General features: G+C 37.8%; 1 protein-coding gene across 1 annotated transcript; it reads right to left on the bottom strand.

The window, feature by feature from the left end:
• Positions 1-4,875: 4,875 nt before the first annotated feature.
• LOC140305108 (bMERB domain-containing protein 1-like) lies at positions 4,876-21,465 on the bottom strand. Its single transcript, XM_072383875.1, has 6 exons — positions 21,259-21,465; positions 15,267-15,387; positions 11,024-11,097; positions 9,332-9,446; positions 6,719-6,789; positions 4,876-6,306 (listed from the first exon to the last, which is right to left on the bottom strand). Exons 1-6 carry the CDS (start codon positions 21,335-21,337, stop codon positions 6,194-6,196), a joined length of 573 nt encoding a protein of 190 aa, XP_072239976.1. The 5' UTR covers positions 21,338-21,465; the 3' UTR covers positions 4,876-6,193.
• Positions 21,466-22,317: the final 852 nt, after the last annotated feature.

The raw sequence follows: 22,317 nt of genomic DNA, 5'->3' as shown, positions 1-22,317 counted from the left end.
CAAAACTCTGTGCTCAGATGTCAGTGGACTGTTAATTAGTCTGGACACACAGTTCTGGTCCTGTTGTGATCAAATAACTTTTCCAGTAAGTGCTTTAGAGAGAGGCGACCACTAGAATTACAACATAAAGAAATATTCCTCCAGGCAGCAATCTGACAACCTTCGACAATGTCTCCTCTCTGCTCATTTTGTTGCGCTTAATAGGCTTTTTTTTCTGCATTTAGACACATATGTGGACACCCATTCTCCAGTTTTAGCTCTGATATTTGTGTAATCTTTAAACACAAGTCACTTGATGTTACAGGTGTGTCTTTCATCACTTACTTGTACAGTTAGTCCTCTACTGTATCAACTTCATTTGAAATAAACTACCATTAAAAATGAGCTGAAGTAATTCTGGAAAAGATCCATCAGAGCTGCATTTCTAAATGCATGATAGAATTTGTGGATTAATCTTATGTTCACAAGTTATTCTACGATTGTGGTATCCATGGCAACAGGTGGCTTGAAAGGCCCTTTTTTATTCAATGTCACTTTTCCATATCTTTGCAAAGTTAAATAGACTAAACACTAATGTCAGATAAATAAAACTGAAGTATGTGAGGGCCGAATATAAGTGACGATTTCAGACATTGTTTAATGGAGGGATAATTTTGCAGATGTGTTTTTTTGAATACACCTTCTTCACTGTTTGGAAACAAAGCTTTATAATCCGACGAACACCCTCCTGCCATAGCTTTACTGAAATTCTTTTTAAAAACTAAAGTGCTACAAAACTTCAAATAAAAAAATAAAAATAAAATGTAAACTTCAATTGGATTAAAAAATATTATTTTTTCTTTTTAATAAACCACTTCCTTATCAACGCATAAAGTTGGTGTTTTAAGTTAGGTTTCATCTTATTGAAGTAGGAATGCCACTGCAAGATCTTAATCTTTAATCTTTTTCTGAATAATCTGAATTATAGTAAAGGATCAATATAAGACCAGAAGAGACAATGAGAAGTGAAACCAATTAAATAGTTTATACTTTTAGGATTATCGTCATCACAAAAGCTAACTGTGCATTTTAGAATAAGGTTATGGTAAAGCTTTAAAGCTAAACTTTTATTTTCTTGCTAAGAGCTAGATCAGAAGATCAGTACAGCCTGCATGTTTTAATTCATAGTTCTGCTGCGTTTACTGCAGTAAAGAGGAATCAAACACTTGTTGGCTGAAGAGCTGACTATGGCAGTTTCTGAGATTTCTTCATTAATAAGTAAATGCCTGCTCAGACATTTACTTCAAGAGGATAAAATAGAAATATAAAGGTTGACAACAGAGCACAAAATTCTTTAGCATGTGCTGTGAGAAAAAACAATGTGTTATATCATAAAACCTAAGAGTTGTAGACTGAGTTGTTATTTTAATCCTAAAACTATATGCATTTGTGCACTGCAAGAAGATTAAATGCACCCTACTGCAGTAGGGATTTGTTGATTTACTTGCCATCAATATTCTAATATAAATCATAGTCTTATAGTAAAGCATTTTATCAATCTATTCATTTTTTTTATTATCTAATTGTGATTTTTGGACTTACGTTTGTTTAAATGGCAAATGATGTCTACATTTTCAACACATCTCTGCTTTACAAAAAAACTATCTGAGCAAAAACTCTGTGCATGTTAAGGGTGAGGAAGTGGAAGACTAGAAAAAAAAAGCAGAAATACAGTCAAGTGGGTTAGTTTCAAGTCGAGTAAGCAGCCGAGCACAAACATAAAGGCGCTCCTCGTGGCTCTGGCAGCATATTTGATGCACAAATGAGAGAAGCACCTTACCTGAACTAACTGTTAAGTGAAAGTATTCCTTTAAGAGATGATGAGCTACACAAAAATATCTGCTGAACATCTGTGCTCTCTGTCAAATTTTCAGTGTTTTCAGTCTTTAAAGATGCTGTCCTCCTCAATGGAACTGAACTTGTATCTGTGACTTTTTGCCGGAACTTTGTTTTCACATTAAAATTTAATGAAGTAGGACAGCGAAACAACCAAAAGACTTGTATATTTGAACATTTGTCATGCCAGTCATTTACAACTTTGATTTAAACCATTCTAGAGCCACATACTTTGATCATCATACAGCCATGTTATCCTAATCTGCACCAAGCAGATTTAAACATATGCAACCTCCCTTTAAAATCTGTCATAGCATCTTGGTGGCACAGCCAGATGACACAACAAGTTAAGCATATAGCACCAAGTCAAAGTTAACATAGTAACAAAGCTTCTGTCCCTCTCATCACTGACACAATCACATATGAACAGCCTACAGACACACATTTTCCCTTCATTCATTACTTACAGAAACATGTTAGTACTCATTTCTGTGTACACAGTGAGGTGTGCAGAATTGTGGCATTTGATTGACAGTGCTGCCCTTTTCAACTGAGAGTCATCCTTGTGGGAGCTCACAGTATTTCCACAAGGGATGACTCACGGTGAAGATGAGACCCTCACCTACTCCAACTCTTTGCCCCCCCACTGGCTTTCTGTCTTTTTCTCCTCTCTTGCTTTCAGCCACTTCAGCCTCGCTTCTTATATCATCTTCTCTCTGTGATTTTCTCTCCTGCGATACTGTACCCTGAGAGGACCATGGTCTCCTCCGCATCTCCATGAATTTTTGATTTGTGCAGTCAGGGGATTTCACACAACTTCCACAAGCTGTACTTTTATGTCTAAATGAGAAATTTTGTCAGTTCAGTTGTATTTACACTGTCAGAACATTTAAAAAAAGAAAAAGCAATTCTCATCAGACTGTTACTCTCTTTTCCTATATGACTTGCACTCATGCATAAAAGTCCATTTTTTCACAAACAGCGTTTAAATTTTATCAGCACAAATTCAATTTCCCAGTGGAGCGACATGACAGCATCAGACATGGTTGTTGGGTGATACATGACCCAAAGCCTCTATTATCAAAAGACTATCAAAATAACTAAAAAGACAGCTGTGTTTATCCCAAGGACAAGCTGGGGAGAATCATAACTCTGTATCAAACAGGGATGAGAACAAAAACGAAAGATTAAGAGACATATATATAATATATACAGATTAAAAAGATGTGAGACTTAGAAAGACATTGTCACAGCTCATGTTTTGTTAAGTGTTGTTTTCAGGTTCTTTGTCATGTTTTTAGATTCAGTTTCTCCCCTGCCATCAGCTTTACTCACATCACCTGCGTTCATTATCATCAGCTGCACTCATTCAGTAATCACTCCCTCCACAGCATTTAGTCTCCTGGTTTCCTCGCTTTCATTGTGGAATCTTCACCCTCATCAACCCTTCATGTCATTCACGAAAAGCTAAGTCTTGTTAAACCATTGTCTTGGTTTTTCATGTTTAAGTATTTTTGAATCCGGCTCTGCCGCGCCCTCTGTTTTTGCCTTGCTCCCTTGTTTTTGTGTTTTGGAATAAACATTTTTTTTAACTTGGAAGAACTGCATCTGGGTCCTACCTCATCCACCGTTCCCTGACAAATATTCTATTAAAATAAATAAGTGGCGTTTGGAGAGTCTTGGAGGATTAGACCAAATACTATAATGTGGATTTTTAGTGTTATTAATGCATCAGACAGCTACACAAACTGGGTCTGGATGGCAACCTTCTTTGGATAAAAAATAGTGAAAGAAAATAACCATCTGATGCAAAAGTAATGGAGTGTCTACAATAAGGCTTTCATTCTAACCACGATGATATTTTTGAGGTTTGAGTTGTTTTAGATTATGCAAATTAACTTCTGCGTGTCCTCTGTCTAAATGAGGTTTGATGTTAACTGTTCATAAGTACTGGGGGGGTGTCCAGAATATTATTTTCAGTGAACATTTTATAAGTCAAAGAAGTAAAGAGCGGTTGTGTGAAGCATCAATAAGAGTCTTACCTGCAGTAGACAGGGGTCAGTTTGGAAATGCATGGAGAAAAACTGACAGGATGTGCTAAGCTAACAGCCACTGTACTCAGAACTCTAACATGTGAAATTTTCACCATTTAAAACAAGTTAAATCTACAAATATTCTTTGCAGTTAAAGTGAACAGCATCACTTTTGCATCACAGTTATATCGACCGGGTGCACAGACAAACCATGTTACATAGATCGTGTTGCAACATGGACATTTTGGGGTCAAGAAAATTCAGTGACAAAAAAAAAACTGTCTGAAGCAACAGTAATGATGTATAAAAATACACAAAATTGTAGCCCATCAAATTTCTGAGGTTCGATTTGTTCTTCTCCTGCCCCTGTTCTATAGCTGTTAATCGAACCTCCCTGTCAGAAATTCTCCCTTGTTCTCCAAAGTGAGAGCACCCTGACCGCTGTCTACTGCAATGCCTCTCATGTTCATGTGGTTGATATCTTTTATTGATTCAATTTGATATAATAATCATGCAATTTGAAACATTTCGATGTACGGGATTAAACATTTGAAATTCCTAGTGACAAATTTGATTCATTATCAGTCAGTTCTGCAAATGGTATTCAAGCACATCTTTCACAATCAATGCCCAACTAAGAACCGAAGGTTTTCTATCCATTTAAGTGTTGTTAAGTATGTATTAACAGCTAATCAGTCGAGTAGTTTGTTAGCCTGTTTGCAACTTTGTTTATCCAACTCCCTGATGACTGTGCAGCCTGGCTCCTAAACAGTGTAAAAGTGTCAAATTTTCATTGTACTCATACATTCATCGGAGATTACAGAGCTGCCCATTGGAATGAATGCCCGCATACAAACAAATGACTGAAAAGTAAGAGGCTAAAAACAAAATGAGACAATTTATAACATTAACATTGAGAATTGGGTGGGGGGGGGGGCTTACACCTAATAAAGGCTTTATTTGAGGAAATAATCTGAAGGTGTGTTCGTGTGTAAAGAGCTAAAAGGCTCAGTTAATGTAGAATATGAACGTGACAAAAATGACTGCAGCATATTATTCTGTTTCCTTCCTGCCCGCCTCTCATTTGGTAACGATCAAACCTTTGAAGTCTCATCTCTCCGACACAGCCAACTTTCTTCATTGTTTCCCTGTAAAGATATGGGTTATACAAGGTTGCTATGGCAACTGTTCTTCTTGGAAACACAAAGACCTGAACCATAGATTAGTTGGCTATTAAGTCCCTGTGCCCATGTCCTCTGCTGTATTTATGGACCACTGTGCACATATTAGCTTAATCAACAGCTTCCATGGGCACATAAAGGTTGTGAAAAATTATCTTAGTGGAAAAAAATATACAGTGATTCTGGAAATGGCTGACAGAGCTTTCAAAATAGCCAGCAGCTTAACATGGAGCAAAAAAAGAACAGTTTAATGTGTTTTGCGTTTGAGTGTGAGATGGTGAAGTGGTGTGTAGTTTATTCTAGATCTAGTGGCATGTAGTGTCAGCTGAATGTTGAATAATTTTCTTTGAGGAAATAGGTGATGCGCAATTAAGAGCAGCGGCCTGAGATTGATGTATTCAGATAAAGTGGTTATGTTCTGATAGCTCAGTTTAAGGGCAGAGCATGAAGGTTCGTACCACGAGCAAAAGAAGAATGCAGGAAAGGTAAAAAGGGAGACCCCATGAGTGAACGCTCACTATTGTGTTAAAACACTTGTTCCTCTCACAAACCACCACCTCTAAAAGGTCAAACCCATTTAGATCTGGAACCAAAGTGCAGGCCACTTCACATCAACGGACCTCCTGATTAATGTCAATTCAGTGTTATTTCCCTAATGCTAATCATAAGGTTCAAACTGTGGCTGAACTAGCCTGTGAAATATCTACTTTTATAATAAGGAGATGCTCCAACAAGTCTTTAAATGTAGAACTTGTGGGTGTGTCATGGTAGTTCAATCCAATTAATGTGCACACCAAACATGCATGACTTGTGCTCAACTGTGAATGTCCGTCAATGCTTGTGGGAGGAGGAGAAATAATTGCGTGGGATGAGAGGCAGAGACACAGGAGAAAAGAGGGGAAAAAATCAGATTCTAGAATGGATAGTCCACTATATCATTTTTGCAGCATTGCAACAATTCAAACTGCTGTCTGCACTGCTCCGTACATGTCCCTTACTCGAGCTGAAAGGTTGAAAATGGAAATATTGACTGCTGTGAAGTAGTCACCTTGGTCTGGGACCCACTGACACCTCTGCCACAAGGCCCTTGATTTAATCTCCTCTCTACATAATGGAGCATGTGAAGCCACAACACTCCTTTAGGAGGGTGAGGCCTGTCTTAGTGAATTGGGAGGAGCTCTGCTGTGCCCTGGTTGGTGCCCTTCTGGCTGCCACACCTGAAAACACAAAACAGTGCATGAGGAAACAAGTCAGGAATGTTCTGTTTCACACTGTTTGTTAAAAGAAAACTTCATCTGTACCCTCTTTTATTTCTATGGTTTTACAAATGTTTACATATGAAAAATCATTTGCCCTTACTGGGTACTAAGATTAAATAAACACAACCTCAGATGAACAACAACACATTAGCTGCTATACTGCATCATCGTTTTAAAAAGCTATGCCAAAATGCAGAAGCAGTGTTTTAAAAAACGCCTCATGATCCATTAGTTTTGTAGGACCACCTTTCATAGCAATAACTTGAAGTAGCAATTGGGAATCTGGACTTCAACCACAAACCAATGTAGAGATCTGAAGTGTTTCCCTTTCAGAGGTGACCATAAAATAACAATTTGGAAAGACTAATACCTGTGCTCTTCATATTTCTTGGAAATTTGGACTTCAGAAAATCTGCCATCTCTTTATCTTCTTCTTTCTCCCTGCAGAAATGTAAAAAAAGAAACATAAATCACGACATTGCAGGCCTTATTCTTTTCTATATCTATATATACACATAAATACATACATATAAAGATATGAAGTTTTTATAAAAGGAGTCTCAATGTCAGTGAACGAAACACTAACTGAAGGTTTTGATGTGGCCTACCAGCCCACCAAACATCAACTTTAACCTACACATGCTCAATAATCAGTGGTCACATCTCAAGAGAGCACATAATGTAAGACAGACCTAGATTTATCACAGAAAAAAATGGCAAAATTTAACAATTGAGAGCACATCTCAGTGCTGCTAAGGGTGTTACTATCCATGCAAATCATTTGCTGGACTCTCAGTCTCTTGTGCGAATGTACATAATCGTATTTTATGGCTAGAAATAAATAAACAGGAGAGTCATCTTGTTGTAACTAATAATGACTGTGAAAATTTTCATTCCTCTTGGAAATCAGGTTACATGAATTTTCTGAGCTGTTTACAGTAACTTTTCCTGACCATTACACAGTTACCTTTTTGCATTGGTTTGACGTTTGCTCACGGAATTTAATCCTACCGTCTTTACTCTCCAAATCTTCATGGCAAAATGTATCAACCTTGCTTAAGTGTTCATCTGCAGGCTTGTTACACTGAATTTTATAGTTCGAATGAAGAAGAAAGGATTTAAAAAGAGAGTCATATTTCTGTATTTTGAAATAGATACAAAGAGGTAAATAGAATTATTTTTTTGATTAATTTTATAAAAGACAACCATGGTGGAAAAAAGAGAAATAACTATCAACATCTCTATTCATCAGTGCCAACAACATGGCCTTGAATGCTGTCATATCCTCTTATTTATTTGCACTGATCTTCTTCTTCTTCCTGTTCTCACATTCTCAGCACTTTCACAGCATTCTGACAGCTGGTGTCAAAGTGCTTTTCACAAAAACAAACAATGGTTGATACATATACAAACTTGTTTCATGCGCCACGGCTGGTTGTCCACAGTCACTTTATAGGTCAGATCAGAGAATATAAATGTTGCAGAACCATTGAGAATGTGCTGCATAAACACATTCCCTCTCTTGACTTGTCATAAACAGACACGGTACCCAGTCAGGAGCCCTCAGTGTCACATCTCAATGCACTGTCCCCCTTTAGAGAGATATTCCAACAGAGTAGGGATCCACATTAGGATCCTCCACATGTAGTGTATTTGAAACAAGGAAATACGTTTGGCTGAGAGAGAAGATGTATTGTAGCTGAGAAGTGTAACACAGATTAGTCATCTCAGGGAAAGTGTTTAACTTGAGTTTGACAGAACTGCATGAATACAATCTTCTAATTCTCTAATTCTAAGTATCAGAATGAATCTGCTGTGGTAGAAATGTTTGAACAGGACATAGGACACTTTGTATGCCAGGAAATAGATAAAATATAGTCAAAATAAACTGACCAGTAATGGAACATAACTCGGCACATAGGTGCAATGTCCCCTTCTACGCCACAATATAATGCAGGCTAATAGGACTCTTTGTACTCACTTTTATTGCAAACTACCTACAAAGTACATTGGTCTCTAAACTCTAAATTACAATGTCTGGACACACACATATGCATGCACACACTTATTATAATGCCAGTGGATACTTCCCATTGACACAATGCCTTCCCAAGCCACTTAATCTAACCTGTGCTGACAGATTTCTTTCCCCATCGTGTTGGAAAAAGAAGCACGCATGTGTACACACACACACACAAAAGCCAGTAACCTATGGGTGCAACATGGCACAGGGGTGAGGAGGCAATGGACTTAAACTGCTCATCAAGGTAATGAAAACATTTCTCGTTTTCGTGCAATTCTTAAAAAGTATAGTTATACATGTATAATTTGTTCATTAAATACAGAAAACATAGCTATACAATTTCCCCTTGGGATATATAAGGTGTTTTTTCTTTGAATTTAACTTAATGATGATGATAATCATAATAAGTTGCATATGTGCCAAAATATCAATCACCCACTGGAATTTTATGTTTTTTTCCAATATTGTTTGGCTATAAAACCTTGCTTTTTTAACCCCTGTTAATTAGTGCACACTGCCACACACTGACACATCTTTAATTGAAACTGCTCTCTGCTGTGCGCTCTGGGGTTCACAGCATGATGCTTTACAGCAAAAGTTCAAGTGTTAGCGTGGAAGGAGATGGAGCGGATTTGTGGAGACGTGTATGATATTGATATTCAGAGACAGATTTATCAGCATTAGTGACAATCAGTGATGTAGAAAAATGCAGCTTTTCAGTCATTATTTAGATGTTACTGAAGAAATGTCACTTCCCAGAGAGCTGTGTGCCTGTGCGTGAATAATTGATTGAAACATTTTCCCCATTGGACCTTTGCACAAGGCTGCATGCATGCTGCATCTCTATTGGGCAGAAATGGGGTGTTTTGTTTTTAATAGTCCATTCACAATCCATATGTTCAGACAATGGAAACATCTTATAGGACCATCTGTAACAAAACCATGAGGTTAGAAGCGCACCTGAGTCGTTCAAATTCAACATCGTCCACTAGGAAATCCCTGGTCTCTACCAGCTTGTGGATCTGCTGCAGAAATTCTTCCTCTTTCTGCCGATCCTCATTGGACTTGTCATTATCTAGACAGCAAAAAAAGAACCCATGTAAGTGTCTGATATACTGTATGTTCCATGCATATGCTTCCACTCTACCTACTTTTAATAAAACTTTATTAGTTCTAAAAAGTCCATACGCAGAGCAGAAATACACAAATGATTCAAAATAAAACTAAAATTAGGATCTGTAATAAAGATACTAATAAAGGCATAAGTAGAAGAGACAACTAATAATCAACCAGACATGAAAATAAATTAATAGTTGATAAGTAGAAGTTAATTAGATATGAAAATTAATCCAGCAGTCTGAGCGCTCTCAGTTTGGAGATTCTTGCTGACAGCTACTCAGAACAGGGCAGGAGAAGGCCAACTGTTCAGCATGTAATATATATCAAAGCTCAATAATTCCATTATGATCCAGGTCACTGAGTAGGTCGATTGGTTAGAGAGCACCCCATGTACTGAACAGTCGGCCTGGGTTTGGCTGAATGCCAACCCCTTCTATCTCTGCCCACTTTCTTGTCCAGCCACTTTCAGAAAAAGAAAAAAGAACTTTTGCAGCAGCTTTGTCATTGCATTTTGTCCTAGTTGCAACGCCGTATGACAACACTGACAATATTATGTAGCCTAAATCCTCTGATATAGTTTTTGCTTGAATCTCTAAAGAATTCTAGAGGTTCTTTGATGTGTTTTATAAGCCAAAATATGTAAAAATGTAATTAACTGATAATTTTTTTCAGACATTTCCATTCTTTCCAGAAATTTTTCTTTAGAATAATGCCTATGACTAATCCCCATACAAAAATCTTGGCTAATCAGTCAAACAGTCCATTAAAACAATTTTATGGCCAGTTGAAAATATGTTTGGCTGTTAAACTTGGCTGTAACTTTATGTGTCATTGATTTTGGACCTAAGATGTAGGTAGAAAGATGAATCCAGGAGATGGTTCTGCTAGACGGCTCGAATCAAAGCTAGTCCAGGCTCTGTGGAAGATTCATCACTTCATAAAACCTTTTCTATCCAGTTATTTTCTCATTATTCATATATCAGCCTTCTAAGAATGACTTCTTGACAGCCATCCTTTTAATAATCAATTGAGAGGCTAGTGAACCTGTCAGGTCTGTGTTGGACTTTTTTCCCTATCTTTTAAGATCATTGCTTTTGGATACTGTTCATCTGCTGTAGCTAAGTCAGCCACTTCTTCTTTTGTCCTCCACTTGCCCAATTCTTCATATCTTTTAAGGACACACTGCAAACAATGCTGAGATAATCCAAGTTTTAGCTAAGAGTTGGGAATAATTTTTTTCATAGTTGCAATTAAGAAATGGTAACAAATTATGTGTCTTTGCAACAAGCTGCTCGTGACAATGTCCAAAGAAAAACTTTGAAAGACCTTCATTTAGATTTTGTTCATAAAATGTATCTTTATCTGAGGTGTTGAGGGAGGCAGTTAACGCTTGTTGGATTACACGTGTTTACAAAAGTATATCAGTGAGTGACTGAAATACTTTAGGACAGTACTGTGTTCATCTATTAATTTTGTCCAAAATATTTAGTTTCATCCACCATTAGCTGTTATCAATATCCAGAGGAGTCCTACCTGGTATGGACACTAATTTGTGAAGCTCTTTCTTCAGACGGGTAATCTCTTTGCACAGCTGAATGTCATCCATCCTGCTCAGGCATGATAGCACAGAAGAAACACAAAGAAACACACTCACATGTAAGTACTGCACATGATGCCTGTCACAGCCCTTTCTGCTGTACAATGACTTTCTAATTGCCATTGAAGTGACACGCAAAATCTGATAATAGTCTCATCTGGAGTTCTTAATTAGTTTGCCTGGTGATGTTACCAAAGAGGAAATCTACTTAGACAAATATTATGCAAATCGCAGCGCTCATGCAAAACTGGGAAAAAGACGAGTGATCCAGCCCAGATTTAGGTTTATCTAGAAATTTCAGGTTCTCTCAGACAAATTGAGAGAAACGTCTCATTTGAACTGATTTACACAGATTTTCTCCTATTAAAATACTAGAGTTAATGTCAGCCATTATGGGGCCCATTCCAATGAGACTGTTGAAGGGTGTTTTACCTAATTAGTACTTGTAGTTGATCAGATAAATCTATCTTTGTCAACTGGCTATGGAACATATGCCTTCAGGTTAGCTTTTATTATATCATTGCTTAAAAAGTCTTCTCTTGATGCTGATCTTTAAGTCAATTACAGATCAATTTCCAATATCCTTTTTATCTCCAAAATCCTTGAAAAGGTTGTTTTAAAACAGCTTTTTGATCATTTGCAAAGTAAGGATCTGTATGAAGAGTTTTAGTGTGAATTTGGAGTACACCATAACACTAAAACTGGATTACTTATAGTTACTAAAGACCTCCTTTTGAAAATGGTCTTGTCTTTGTACTTTTCCTGTCAGATCTCAGTGCTGCATTTGACAACATTGACCATAACATCTTTTCGTAAATACTTGAACATTCTATTAATTGGGATCACTGTATTGGACTGGTTTAAATAATATTTATCTGACAGTATCCAGTTTGTAAATGTAAATGGTGTGTCATCTTCACTTGTTAGACTTAATTATGGTATTCCACAAGGTTCTATACTAGGACCAACTCTGTTCACTTTATACATTCTTCCTTTGGGCAATATCATCAGGAAACATGACAAATTATTCTACAGTAATGCTGATGACACCCAACTCTAATAATCCATGCAACTTGATGAAAGTAATCAGTTACTCAATCTACAGGCCAGGCTTGGAAGCTTCTTTGGCTGACACATGACTTACTAAGCACATAGTCACGGCCGCCATCTTTTGCCCCCACCATCACATGATCACCGCTGCCATTTGGCCTCATGGTCACTCCCCCTTCTGCCATTCACATGTCCACACACGAGCATAGACTAATGGTCTGTCTCTAACTGCTTTGTTTATTTTGTACATTGTGCAGCAGTTTAGACAATGTCTACTGATGAAAGTACTATTGATTTAATAATTTTTGCAAACTTTAATAAATTCTATTGTACTGTTTTAAAAGTGAAGTTTGTGGTCATTGTGTATGTTCACTGTGACTGCTGAATAAGAAGGTCAGAGGTTTGATTCTTAGCCTTCATATCTGTTCTGTTAGTGCCATTTCTGTCCCAGGTTAACACGAATAAATTGACATATTTTGAGTCTGATACTAGGTTTTAGTTAATAACTTCTGACTTTCGTCAGTGGTGCCTCGCTGGTAATAACTAATAATTCTATGCCTAAAACTAATCCACCCCATGCTTGATCCCCAAACAGTCCCTTTAGGATGTTATAATAACCCCCACAAATATGTATGGAATTCTTGGCTTTCTGCCATGTGCCATGAAAAAAGTATTGTATTTAAGCTATTCTATAAAACAAAAAGCATCCTAAACTTGTTTTTTGCTATGAGGGAAAACAAATGGTGAGACCGCTACCATCACCTGAGTTCAACCATATTTAGAGCCTGCAAAGAAACTTTCAAAAGAAAAACAAAAAGGGTCAGAAGTAGTTAAGATTATACCTAGAGAGTGATATTTCATCTCACTTCTGATTGGGTCAAATGAAAGTCAAACAGGGAGAGCTCGATATTGATCTTGTAGGTGAAGACACAATCATTTTTTTAGTGTAACTCTATGAGAGATGTCTGCACCAGATAGCTTTTACTCTGCCTCTGTCTGTATCATTATCTGTTTTAATAGCCTTTCATGGGATCAATGTCAGTGGATCACTACTGACAGATAGATGGGTAAGAAGAACCTCCTCCCCCTTTTCAACAAGTTAGAAGCCATCATGGGAGTCCTGCAAGTCATGTGAGGCTCACACAAGGCACACACAATTCATCACTTGAATTGTGTGTGCCTTGCCGCTGTGCTTATCTACCTGACATATTGGATGTTTTCCTTAGATATGTGGGTGGGGAAATGGCTGTAAGATCTGCAAAACAGTTGCCACCATTGGCTTAAATTACTGGAGAAAAGCCTGCTCTTGGATTTGTTTGTTTTTAGATTGGACAGAACCAAGGTCTTTTAAATTGTGACTCTAGTATCCATCACTTTCCTCTTCCCCTTCTTTCCCACTACCTCTGGTCTCTCATCTTTTTGCTTTGTATTGCTTGACTCTTGCTTGCTACTCCACACACGCCACTCGTCACATTCCCCCTGCCATCTGAGCAGTGCTACTGTCCATCAGTCAGAGGAGTATATGAATAAATATCCATGCATTAGATTGCTTAGCGGAAGCAAAGGACAAGCAATTGAAATTTTAATGGGTTTCAGCTTCAGTGTGATGGAAAGAAAGAAGCTATGAGAATAGTTGTCAGAAATAAACATCTTTAGAAATCAATGCTCATGAATCAATTTTTCTAAACCAGAATAAGCTTTCAAAAAGCAATGTGTAAAATAGAGAAGATGCACTTTGCACACAATTATTGCCACCCTTCATTTACATTTGGTTGAATCTTTGACAACAGTGACAGTGTATAAATGTCTCTTGTAGTCATCTAGAATCTTCTTGAACCAGTATGTGTTGGCAATGATAGATTTCAGCTCTGTCTAGAGCTTTCCAGTGGGAATGAAGTCAGGACCCTGTGTTTGCCCCAGCCTATCTTATCTTATTTAACAAATTTTCTGTGCCGCTGGATGTGTGCTTTACACAAACTGACATTTCTGACACTTTTCACTTTAAAATGATCTTCAATAAAGTAATCTTCAGATTACATTACATACATTCAGTGTAGCCAGTGTCAAAGGCAACAAAACAGCCTCATAGCATAATTAAATCTCCACCACATTTTCCTGTGGGCAACACATCTTCATGCCCTGATCTTTAATCCTTACGGTACTATTTTATAACTGTACAGTATCTTAATAGAAAATTGGAGAAGAAAACCTACCCAAGCAATATCTTCTACTTGTCTTAGATATTTCTTGCTAAAACAAGTGGATACTTGTTAGACACCATTTGCAAAAAATATATATATATTCTAGTTGTTATCACCCCAAGGAAATGGAGGAACAATAGCAAAGTAAATATTTTTTCACTGCCCTTTCTTCTCAGTGAGGGCATTATTGGCATAAGCAATCTAATGCACTGTATTCCTACTTCTGATTCCCTTTTTTCATAAAACACCTAAAGAGACTTATTTCTGAGAGGTTTTGCAAAGAGTTTTTCTTTTCATGCTTTTCTTTCAGTAAGTGTCTTCCCTGGCCTTCACTAATGGAGTCCTACCTAGTTAGGTGTGCAGCTTATGATGCAGACTGAAATCACCAGTCAGCTCTAAGACAATTTACTGTATACTCTCCTATATGGAAAATATGGTTTTCATGAGTAATTACGTACTAACAATCAAAAACAGGAAGACCCTGTGGAAGAGAGGGTTGGAGTGGATTTTAATGGGTCCCTTCAGCCTGTAGAACTGGCCTTCTGAAAAGAGGTGGAAATTCATGGTGTAAAAAGGGGCTGCTGTGCATGCTGTGTATTTCACTTAGACCTTAGAAAATTGTCCTGGCAGTGCAATTGTACATGATATAATACAATTCAGTTTGGATACCACTGATGGTAGGGGCAATACTATAGCAAAGCTTTGTCTCTATTTTCCATTTAATCAGAATTTATCGTCAGACATGGAATTTAGTAGATCTAATCCTGCCACCACAACAGTCATCCATCAACTCTTAACTCTGGTCAGGATTTGATGTAAGAGCAAACTCACCAGTGTACAGTTAAGGAATCTGTGTTGCTGTATTACTATGTTTTCTCATTTAAACAGCAGTGACCAAATGACAGTAGCGTTGCAATTAATCACTCACATGTATCTGAGCTCTGACTCCCTTCTGACCAGGACATCTCTGACTCTCTCGATTTTAAAGAGCTCCCCCTCAATGTCATCCACGGTCATGGTGGAGTCCGCCATGGACACCACATCATCCTCTGACAGAGAAAGAGAAGGACAGCTTTCAGTCATACTGAGTGTTAGAAAGGAACAAACAAAAGTATTGTCTCTGACAATGTCTTTACTGTATTTTGTAGTTTACTGTATTTTACTAAAGGGAGTTCACACCTCTTCAACTGACTGCTAATCACCACCTATAGACAAGTAAACACTGCAGGTTTTTTAAAAATAGCATACCGTGGCACTGCAGAACAATAACCACATACTAATCTGCATTTTGAGCAGCTGCATCAGGTGTTGCTTGAAATTGTTGCTTGATGTGCAGCAGAGTGCCACAGTCAAATCACCATGTGTCAGCGGCTGGCACGACTCAAACGACTGTCCCCCACACTAACACACACATACACTTGAGCACACATATGATCATAAACAAACACTTACATTTAAAAAAAGAAAATAGGGCAATAAGGCTGTAAATCCGTCAGTGCTCTGCTCTTCATTCCTGTCTCCACACATGCTGCTCTAAAGGCTTTGGTCATTTGTTAAATCTTTCACCATTTCGTACACATGCACATTTTTATATTTTGCACAACTTAATTTTGGTAGGAACATCTATGTGTCTTATTCACCAAGTGCAAGGATTAAAATGCATGATATTGCATGTGATACTCATCTCAGGTGAAACCAAACGGGAATTAATAAGGCAGATGTACATTAAAGCAATTCAGGATGACAAAATATTTCTAAATTATGTCTTATCACAAAAAGCACACCTGTGGCTCAATATGCCCCAGGTTTAGGGTAATTTTACTTAAGTTAGGGGTAAGTCTGCCTGAGCCTTCCCTATCATTCCATTTATTGTAGGTATGTAATCCTCAAACTGAATAAATGTTAGTCATAACCTTTCTAATTTTGAAATGTGTGCTACTAAGTGATATATCAACCAAAACACAAAACAAGCCAAAATAAATTTAGATTTGAATATTTCAAATTTTTTGCATTTATTTGTTGAATTTGAACACCAAAGTTTTAACTTTTCCAAAAAGCACACTAAACAGAATTTGTCAAACAAAACAAAACAAAAACGAAAGCAGGATGAACAGATTATTCAGTTCAGTTCAGTTCAATTCAATTCAATTACGCCAAATCACAACAAAAATCATTCAAAGACGTTTTAAAGGCAAAGTCTAATTCCATCCTATGATAATCCAGTTGAATCAATTTCATTAAAAACAAATTAGTCCATTTCGTATAATGGCAGTTCATAGAAAAGTTGCCTAGCTAAGGAAACTAACGAATCACACTGAATTGACCCAGTCCCCCGACTTGAGCATGAACGAGGCAAAAGTGGAGCAGAAAATTCCCCTTTAACAGGAAGAAACCTCCAGCAGAACCAGACCAGGTAGCTCGGGCAACCATTTGCCTCGACTGGTTGGGGGTTGAGAGCACAGGAAAAAGAGTTCAATATAAACACCATAATAAGACTAATTAAAAGACAAAATATATCAAATCAAAAACTGGCAATCAAATTAACATGACATCCAACATTACATTCAGTACAGTGAAATTCCAGACATTTTTGTCTTTTGGGCTTTCAACAGTACCAGTGTAATTGTAGCTCTTACTTTTGGTGGCAAAATTGGCTATTACAAAATCACAGACTGACAATTTGAGAGTTTGTTTTACCTTTAATTTCAGTTTGAGTTTATTACATAGGGACAGTGTACAAACACACCAAATTAATTTAACTATTTCAAGTTGAACCAATGGCTCACTTTCCCCCATAGCTACCATTTTGGAAAAAAAGCAGGTTAATATTTAGCTAAATGATGTGCATGGTTTTGTAGGTTATCAAATCACCAGTGCACACCACAAACATTTCTAGATCTGAATAAATTGACTCCGTTGCACTAAAATTCACTTTGACAAGCCAAAAACTGTTTAAAACAAAATTGGTCCTTATTTCTTCTCCCAGGTGCTTCTTCTACTCTAGCAGAAGTGATGAGTGGTTCCAAAATGAATGCTCCTATGACAATAAAAGTGAATAATTGCCAGGATTCAGGGGGTGGGTCAGCTTACCCACATGCTCATCTTACCACACTCCCAAACAGAAAGGTTTCTAGCAGAACAAAGAGGTGGTAGTAATTGCACACAGCAGCTCTGCTTTTAAGCAACTGAATAATTTGTGTCATTGAGTCTACATATCCCTTTGCTTTAAACAGTGTCCTTTCAAATAAAACAGATGTCTCACCATGAAAATAGTTACACCGTGATCTGGATTCAGGACTTCAGACGTGGTGTGCAGTCTCAGGTTGCTCCTGTTGCATTTTGTAAAGGATTTATGTTTTACATCTCTCAGTGTAAAGTTTTGATGCCCTCTCTCTTTCTTATTCTTGACATGAAGTACTTTGAATTGATATTGCACATTTAATGATTTCTTTACATAAACTTTTGCAATAGATTTTTTTTTTTAAAAAAGAGCCTCCCAGTCTTCATGGAATAATCTTTTAGAAGAAAAGATGGCGAGGATGGGAATGGGTTCATCATTCTTTGAAAGACCATGCAGGCAAATAGTTTTCCAATATAAGAACGATTCTCTGACACTTTCTGGTCTGTGCCAAGGAGGAGAGTGATCATCACGCTTATCATGAAAAACATTTTCCTTTCAAAACTGCAGTTGTTCTCCTCTGTGAAGCAAACAATGGTAAACATCCTCTAAAACTATACAACTTTGAAGGCTTCAGCAATTAACGTTCTGTTTACTACCATAACACAGAACACATTAAAGAATAAGTAAAACCCTTTATACTGTTTTTGAATTATTCCATTGAGTGCTCTGAGCAGCATTGATGGATAATTGGCTGCAGACAAGGACATGAACAAGGATACAAAAAAAAAACACCATCACTGACAGTCAGTTCCTGAGTCTCATGGGACCCTACAATACTCCCTGTAAAGAACACACTAGTTAGCAGGGCTCTGGTATGTACTCTCTATTCTCGTTTTACTCAGCCTTGGGCAAGGTAGAACTGAGGTTCAAAGAGCTCAGAGGGCAAATCTTCTGTTTTATCATTAGAAAGGGCAGAATAACAGTGCAATACTCATTCAAACTCAGCCTCTGTGACTCAAGGCTAGCAGCAAAAGCTCTTTAGAATACATCAACCATGGTTCATGATATCATGATAATTGTTGGTTTAGATTGACTCAAATATCTGTTTCAATTCATCCTATGCTTGGGGGAATCACAATTGCAGTATGACACAGAGGGATCATTAAATAAAGAGAGACATAGTCACAGAGACACTCTGTACTCTGTTACTTCGACCTACGTCAGTGTAAAGTCAAGACAGTGGTATCTTAAAGAAGAAGTTCTTAAAGAACTGACAGAACTTTGCAGTGAGCATTAAACTGTCAACGGAACTACAACTATGAAAAATTATACATACCTACAACCCTCTTCTCACAAGTCATTCAAAATGCATTGCATGATAATGGAGCAAGTAGGTCTTGAAATATTTGTTTGAGATTAAAGGTGAACGATACCCACGCTACATAATAAATGGAAAAACATTTTGCATTATTCAGTATGCACAGTCTCATTATTCTTAAAGCAATTCATAGCTTCTGTCCAATTTTCAGCTTGCCTGACTGTCTTTAACTAAAATACAAGCAGGCTGTTTCACCAAGCAAACAACTGAACACACCTCCTTCACAGCATGCCTTTTGATTTGATCAAACACAGGTGTAACTACAACTGGTGCACCGCAAACATGACTCCTCCAAGTGTGTTTTCCCTGCACTGAGAATTAGACATGCCTTCTGTAAACTGATTGATTTAGACAAAGGTATCAACTTAATGCCGAGTTAAACAGGATCCATTGTTGGTCCTCACAAAGCTGCCAGACCCCACAAGTATGGTGGTTCTCCTGGTTTTCTGATCCATCAAATATAGAAAAACAAGAACACACACACTCACAGACACATGCTGTCCAGCTCTGATGTGAGTTTGAATTTTCAGACTGAATATTGAAGTTTTAACATTGTATTAACATGTCCATCAGATGTTTTTTGCGAGACATATCATGAGCTAAATTAGCCATCAGTGCTAATGCTGTAGATTTCTGATGTGAATCTGTAGATCGCCATCTACAATCTCGGACAGGTGAGGTCAGACAGTCCAAATATTCCATGTAGAAGACCACCTGTGGGTGGGGGATGCGCTATGAGAAACTGATTAATCAAGAAGCTAGCTCACTAGCTCACTAACTGCCCTCCCTTGCTTCTTAATTCCCAGAGATGTAAGCAGGGCCAGATTACAGAAGCACAATCATTGATTCCCGTTCACTGAATGAGGAGAAAGAGATCCAATCCACTCTTTTTTTAAACAGGAGGAATTGCTAAATTAACAATTTATAGGTACATATGAGTGTTAGGGGGTTTTAATAACTGCTGCAGAGGGAATTTAAATAGAATTTATTTATGAATGAATCTATTATTCCAGTATTTGCAGTTGAATGTGAATTTATCTAAAGTACATGTGAAACATTAATACAGCTTTTTTTCTTTTTCTTTTCTGTTCCTGTTTTTAGATTGCAAGCCAGAGTAAGTTCACATTGCATATACTGACTATCCTTGAACATTCTGCTCACAATTTCGCACAATGACAGTGATGAGAGTGGCAGAAAGACAGAGAAAGGTACTCAGACTTTATACTGTCAAATCACACACTGTACTCACAATGCATACTACACATATCCTGCATTCTGCATATCCTCACAGAAGATGAAGAACTGTTCATCATCATCTCTGTATCTACTTCTGTTACTACTGATATATTCTTTCAGTGTTGGAGACGTCATGCTCTAATGCAGAGGCTCTCGAGAACAGGTTATACTGCCGATGAGCAGTTATGACTCATCACTAGACCTTTCAGAATTCTTCCCTCCTTTCACCCTGCCATTTTTTTGTTTGTTTTTTTTACTTGCTTGCAGTTGGTGTTTCTCATTTCCTTTTAGCTTCTCCTCATTTTGCACCATATCTCCACCATCCAGCTCCTCTTTTTATCCAAACCTCTGACAATATAGAATACATTATCTCCTCAAACTTTGACACTGCCACACTTCACTTCGTGCCTACTGTGGAGGATCAGCATATTAACCGATCAGCCAGATTAGGGGGGGTGAGGAGAATGAGTGTGAGAGGCGGGGAATATGACAAGGAAGGCTGAGATTATTGAAGGACAAATAAAATCATTCAAGTGGAAAGAAAAACAAACAGGGAGGTTACCTGACATTCCGCTAAACTACATGCCTTGAAAGAATATTGATTCAAGACTTTATGACAAAAAAAATGTACCAACAGAGAAAATGATTATCAATTTAATTAACATAATGCTGGCAGTGATCCTATAGGCAAGCATGACAGGAACAGTGAAGAGACACAATCAGACAAACAATTTCCTTCACCTATAGTCAAACATAAGTCATTATTCATTATTTAAAGTGCTGGAACACTAAATAATGGACCCTCAAGACTTCTACACCATCAAGGATACACGAATGCACAGATGACTGACACTTAAGAGACACCTGTGGATTCTTAATATTTCCGAGATGCTGCCTGAGCTGCTAATAGAAAAACACATACAGTGAACTAACAACTATAAGAATGGCCCAAAAAAAGTGAAAGAAGAACAAATCATCTCAGCATTTTTAAGATATTATAGAATAAGCAAACAGGTGAGATTATCAAATACACAGTGGATAAATACACTGAGGTTCATACAAAAAAATAAATGCCAAGGTGACTCCCCAGGTGAACTTCAGTGAGATTTAAGATGATTCAAACATATAAACACAAAGGTCACTTTAAACTACAGTCAGTGGATCAACAATGTTTACAAAAATAACCTGGTTTGCCTGCGTCTCTGCTCCATTCAGTGTGCTCCAGTGAGCCATACTGATCAGGACACCCTTGCTTCTTCTCCATCGGCCCTGAAGCTGCTCTCCAGTTGTGGAGGCTGGGAAACAGCGAAGACAATCACAGAAGAGGGTCTCACGCTCCCAGCTTGTTGCTGTATTTCAGAGTCATCAACAGTCAGCCAGTCAGTCACCAACCTGTCGAGGCAAAGGCAGCAAGATGCTCCAGCGGTCTCCACCAGCTCCGGCAGGTGATGGTGCATGTGCAGCGCTGAAGGAGCCTCATGCCAACAGTTTGTGGCTGGACAGCCCCACCTGGTGACCACTGGACACAATTACAGCTCGGCAGATTTTTGCCACATTTCAGAGAAAACGCACACACTGTTTTACAAAAGCACTTTTTTTTTAAATTCATTTATTTACACATAGGCGCAAAGTTGATCTTCATATATGACAGAGGAAAATGATGTGCAAAATATATCATGAATTTTTAAACCCATGATTTTACCCTGTCAGGACAGTGGACACACAGATGCACACACAACACGTAAATGATTGTTCTGTTGTTGCTTTTCTCATGCAGATAATCACAGTTCCTGATGTCTTTACTGACAGACATCATTGCTGCGGGGGTTCAAATCAAAACATAAAACCAAACGCTTAGTTTTTTCCATTAATAATGACTGAAACAATACAATTAGTTGCGTCAGATCTCAAATAGACCTTCAAAAACCTCAACGGTGTTACGGGACTGCACCTTGGGGCAGTTTCACAGTAATTACACAAAAGCAGTTTCCAGTCTTTTATGCAAACAGTTGATTTACTCCTTCAAAATAACCGTAACTTCAGATTAAGTACAAACAGATCAACACTCTCACAGAAATCATATATCATCCGACAGTAAGCGGTGGCCGTGGTGATTTGTGGAGAGATTTTAGACACTTACGCACAAGTATGCTCCATATTAAGCTATTGGTCTTCTATATCACAAAAGCAAGCCACTTTGAAAGTTGCATCTCTAGTTGGAACACAGCGCAGTCAGCAGCTTTC

This window comes from Leuresthes tenuis, unplaced genomic scaffold, assembly GCF_036924035.1.
Source record: "Leuresthes tenuis unplaced genomic scaffold, fLeuTen1.0.hap1 SCAF_4, whole genome shotgun sequence".
NCBI classification, from domain to species: Eukaryota; Metazoa; Chordata; class Actinopteri; order Atheriniformes; family Atherinopsidae; genus Leuresthes; species Leuresthes tenuis.
Note: the sequence above shows the minus strand (reverse complement) of the source record. Positions and strands in the feature narration are given on the sequence as shown.

What these genes read in the sequence shown, in the direction of transcription:
- LOC140305108 (XM_072383875.1), bottom strand. Translation starts at nt 21,337, where the DNA reads ATGGAGAAGAAGCAAGGGTGTCCTGATCAGTATGGCTCACTGGAGCAC. An exon ending in GTTGAATTTGAACGACTCAG is followed by an intron (nt 6,790 to 9,331) that starts GTGCGCTTCTAA and finishes ACATTTCTGCAG; the next exon opens with GGAGAAAGAAGAAGATAAAG. An exon ending in AAGAAATATGAAGAGCACAG is followed by an intron (nt 6,307 to 6,718) that starts GTATTAGTCTTT and finishes TTGTGTTTTCAG; the next exon opens with GTGTGGCAGCCAGAAGGGCA.